General features: G+C 54.4%; 1 protein-coding gene across 1 annotated transcript in view; it reads right to left on the bottom strand.

The window, feature by feature from the left end:
* The window catches only part of elavl3 (ELAV like neuron-specific RNA binding protein 3), a gene marked incomplete at both ends in the record, with an annotated part of 7,126 nt that overhangs the window by 2,003 nt on the left and 123 nt on the right, over nt 1-5,000 (bottom strand). Inside the window, 4 exons of the mRNA XM_084439145.1 lie at nt 1-66; nt 204-357; nt 4,526-4,629; nt 4,919-5,000. The exon at nt 1-66 is cut by the window's left edge and continues 160 nt beyond it; the exon at nt 4,919-5,000 is cut by the window's right edge and continues 123 nt beyond it. Of these exons, the coding sequence (XP_084295271.1) occupies nt 1-66; nt 204-357; nt 4,526-4,629; nt 4,919-5,000 (406 nt within the window). The remainder of the gene's footprint in view (nt 67-203; nt 358-4,525; nt 4,630-4,918) is intronic.

A 5,000-nucleotide genomic window follows, 5' to 3' on the forward strand; every position in this document is an offset into this window, starting at 1 on the left:
CCTTGATGGCCTCCTCCGCCTCGTTGCGCTTATCAAACCGGATGAAGCCCACTCCTCGCGATATGCCTGCTCCGGATCAGAAAGCAGGCTAATGTTAACACCTGCGGGGGGCGCTGGGGAGTCGCATGCGAGCGGGGGTCGGGGGTCAGGGGTCAGGGGTCAGGGAGGGTGACGGCAGGCGTGGGAGTGAGTCAAGGCTGTACCTGTGACCTGGTCCACCAGGATGCGCGACGTGATGATGCGGCCGTACTGAGAGAACAGCTGCTCCATGTCCTTCTGGCTCATGGTTTTGGGGAGGCCGCTCACGTAGAGGTTGGCGTCCCGGATGGAGGCGGAGCTAGGCCGGGCGTAGGACACCTAGGACACACACACACACGGGAGAGATTTGATACATTTGATTCAGCTGATTCAATATCGTTGATTTAATCAGCCACTGTGGGACATAATGGAACTAACATCTCACTAACAATCTCTCCGAGTTGATTATCAAAGACTCCATAAGAAGCTGCTAACTAAGTTTCTCCCAGCTGTCCTCCCCACGCCTGGGCTGCCACGCGAGGTCCTTCCGCCCCCTCGTATTAAATCCCTCCCGTCTGCCTCATCTGCCTGCTCGCTACGCCACCTGAAAGCACCACGGCGTTTCTGCGCTTGTTCGAGCGCACGGCCGCTCTCGTCCGCAGACTCACTATCACAGTCTCGCTCTCGCTCTCTGCCGACGCCGGATCTCCCGGGACTACCTCACTACCTCTCCGCGCGGGAGACGGGCGAACGCGTCCGGAACCGCTTCATCCTTCTGTCTGTTTCTCTGCTCATATGATGGATTAGTTCTGTCTGCCCCCGGAGCAACGCCGGAGAGGGTTCTGCGCTTCTGGTGCAACTGTGATTGATTGGGAAGGTCTGCGTCTGTTGACTGTGTTCGTACGCGCCAGACTCGAGCTAGCGAGTGTGTATGAGAGCTGGAGAAAAGCAGTGCATTGTTGTGATGTGTGTGTGTGTGTGTGTGTGTGTGTGTGTGTGTGTGTGGTGGAGGGAGAGAGAGCGAGTGTTGTCAGAGATAGGCTGCCCCCCCCTCCTCTTCCTCCCTCTCTTCTTTGTGTGTCTCCTCTGGGAGGAGAGGCTCCACTGGCAACCAGCTAACAATGTCAACACCTCAGCAGACGAGCAGCGTCCTGACAACACAACAACACTACCACCGCTAATATACATCCCTAACAACACAACAACACCAGCGCTAATATACATCCCTGACAACACAACAACACAACAACACAACAACCCCACCGCTCATTTACATCCCTGACAACACAACAACACCACCGCTCATATACATCCCTGACAACACAACAACACAACAACACCACCGCTCACTTACATCCCTGACAACACAACCACAACAACACCACCGCTCACATACATCCCTGACAACACAACAACACAACAACACCACCGCTCACTTACATCCCTGACAACACAACAACACAACAACACCTCCGCTCATATACATCCCTGACAACACAACAACACAACAACACAACAACACCACCGCTCACATACATCCCTGACAACACAACAACACCTCCGCTCATATACATCCCTGACAAGACAACAACACAACAACACCACCGCTCACATACATCCCTGACAACACAACAACACAACAACACTACCGCTAATATACATCCCTGACAACACAACAACACAACAACACCAGCGCTCATATACATCCCTGACAACACAACAACACCACCGCTCACACACATCCCTGACAACACAACAACACAACAACACCAGCGCTCACACACATCCCTGACAACACAACAACACAACAACACCACCGCTCACATACATCCCTGACAACACAACAACACCTCCGCTCATATACATCCCTGACAACACAACAACACAACAACACCACATCCCTGTGTAAATATGGACTTACGTTTGTAAACACGCCGTTTGTGTTCGACTTCAGTGAAAAAACTGTCCTGCTCAGTGTTTAGAAGTGTGTGTGTGTGTGTGTGTGTGTGTGTGTGTGTGTGTGCGCGTGTGTGAGTGCATGTGGACTCTGTGAGAGGGAGGTGTGTGTGTGTGTGTGTGCGCGTGTGTGAGTGCATGTGGACTCTGTGAGAGGGAGGTGTGTGTGTGTGTGTGTGCGCGTGTGTGAGTGCATGTGGACTCTGTGAGAGGGAGGTGTGTGTGCGCGTGTGTGTGCGTGTGGACTCGTGAGAGGGAGGTGTGTGTGGGTGGGTGTGGACTGCTTGAGAGGGAGGTGTGTGTGTGCGCATGTGCGTGTGTGTGTGTGTTTGCGTGTGGACGCTTGAGAGGGAGGGGTGTGTGTGTGTGTGCGCATGTGCGTGTGTGTGTGTGTGGACGCGTGAGAGGGAGGTGTGTGTGTGCGTGTGTGTGAGTGCATGTGGACTCTGTGTGAGAGGGAGGTGTGTGTGTGTGTGGACTCGTGAGAGGGAGGTGTGTGTGTGTGTGTGTGTGTGTGTGTGTGTGTGTGTGTGTGTGTGTGTGTGTGGACTCGTGAGAGGGAGGTGTGTGTGTGTGTGTGTGTGCGTGTGGACTCGTGAGAGGGAGGTGTGTGTGTGTGCGTGTGGACTCGTGAGAGGGAGGGGTGTGTGTGGTGCAGTGATTGGAGGTTCTGGGGGAGGTGTGTGTGTGTGTGTGTGTGTGTGTGTGTGTGTGTGTGTGTGTGTGGATTCGTGAGAGGGAGGTGTGTGTGTGTGTGTGTGTGTGTGTGTGTGTGTGTGTGTGTGTGTGTGGATTCGTGAGAGGGAGGGGTGTGTGTGTGTGTGTGTGTGTGTGTGTGTGTGTGTGTGTGGATTCGTGAGAGGGAGGGGTGTGTGTGTGTGTGTGTGTGTGTGTGTGTGGACTCGTGAGAGGGAGGGGTGTGTGTGTGGTGCAGTGATTGGGGGTTCTGGGGGAGGGGGGGGGGAGGCTGCCCTATAATTAACCCTCTCCTGCTCTCCCAACCTACAGATGGTGCCTCCGGCCCATATGGCCTCTAATCCAGTCATTGGCATTCTGCTCCCCGAGGCCCCTCCCCTTTACCCCCCCCCCCCCTCCCTCCCTCCCTCCCTCCCCCCTCCTCCCTCCCTCCCTCCCCCCCCTCCACCACGCCCCCCCCCCCTCACAACGCTTTCATGGATTAGATGATATTTTATTTGTCATAGTGTTGAGGGGTAGAAGTCATTTTCAAAATAGAACTTGATCCACTGATTTATGATTTTGTAAAAGGCAATATGACACCCACATATTTCATCATGTACCATAATGTAAGTAAGAACTAAATTATCGGTAATATGTTCGACAAATATCTTTTGAGTTATTTATTTTTGTATTATTCTAAAAAATAACACGGTAGTGTTTAGTAGTTAGGGTTAGGGTTATTGTGTTGAGTGTGAAGGTGATGTGTGTCCCTGAATGTGATTCATTCATTCATTCATTCATTCATTCATTCATTCATTCACTCTCCCCTGGTCTCTCCCCTGGTCTCTCCCCTGGTCTCCCCCCTGGTCTCTCCCCTGGTCTCTCCCCTGGTCTCTCCCCTGGTCTCTCCCCTGGTCTCCCCCCTGGTCTCTCCCCTGGTCTCTCTCATGGTCTCTCCCCTGGTCTCTCCCCTGGTCTCTCCCCTAGTCTCCCCCCTGGTCTCTCCCCCTGGTCTCTCTCCCCTGGTCTCTCCCCTGGTCAGCTGGGTTAGGGTCTGGTCTCTCCCCTGGTCTCTCCCCTGGTCTCTCCCCTAGTCTCTCCCCTGGTCTCTCCCCTGGTCTCTCCCCTGGTCTCTCCCCTGGTCTCTCCCCTAGTCTCTCCCCTGGTCTCTCCCCTGGTCTCTCCCCTGGTCTCTCCCCTGGTCTCTCCCCTGGTCTCTCCCCTGGTCTCTCCCCTGGTCTCTCCCCTGGTCTCCCCCCTGGGCAGCTGAAGGGGGGGTGGGTCTGGTCTCTCTTGATTTCTCTAAGCTTGCACTTTGTCCCAATCTTTGATCTACTTTGATCAGGGGGGGGGGAGGAGGCGTGGTGTTTAATCTGCCCCTCCCCCCCCTCCCGTCCGAGTTTGGGACAAAGAAGCCCCCTAATTACCCCCGATCGGAGGCAGATGGGGCAGCCTGGACTGACCCCGCCGCTCCACAGTGAGCCCTCCTAATTACATTTCCATCACAATCACCTCTGCATGCTGCCAGACCCTTGCTTTCTGACCTCCACTCTCCCTCTCTCTCTCTCCTCCTCCTCCTCCTCTCCCTCTCTCTTTTCTTCTCACCTCCTTTGTTCCAGCAGCCACTCCCCTCCCCCTCTCCCCCCCTCCCTCTCCCCCCTCCCTCCCTCCTTCTCCTCCTCTCCCTCTGTCACGTCTGTGTCTCTCTCTCTAGCCCTCTTTTAATTCCCCTCTCTGCTTTCTTCTCGTCCTCCCTGCTGTATGGAGAGGGAGGAGGAGGAGGAGGGGGAGGAGGGGGAGGAGGAGGAGGAGGGAGGAGGAGAGGGAGGAGGAGGAGGGGGGCAGCAGGCAGCAGGTCAGGCGGTCCTCTTACCTTAATAGTTTTTGTCTGCAGTTTGAGCCCGTTCAGAGTGTTGATGGCCTTGTCTGCATCGTTGGGATCCACGTAGTTTACGAACCCGTAGCCCAAACTCTGACCTGCAGATGGAGATGGTGATGCTGTGTAAATACAGTGTGTGTGTGTGTGTGTGCGTGTGTGTGTGTGTGTGTGTGTGCGTGTGTGTGTGTGTGCGTGTGTATGTACGTGTGCGTGTGTGCGTGCGTGTGTGTGTATGCGTGTGTAAGTAAGTAAGTAAGTTTTATTTATATAGCGCCTTTCACAGCACGAATGCACAAAGCGCTTTACAATACTATATATATACTATATGTGTGTGTGTGCATGCGTGTGTGTGTGTGCGTGTGTGTGTGTGTGTACTCCAGCCCACACCTGTGATCTTGTCTCTGACCAGCTTGCAGGACTCGATCTCCCCGATGCTGCCGAACAGACTCTTGAACTCCTCCTGCGTCAT

Source organism: Borostomias antarcticus (assembly GCF_949987555.1).
Source record: "Borostomias antarcticus genome assembly, chromosome: 5".
Taxonomy (NCBI): Eukaryota; Metazoa; Chordata; class Actinopteri; order Stomiiformes; family Stomiidae; genus Borostomias; species Borostomias antarcticus.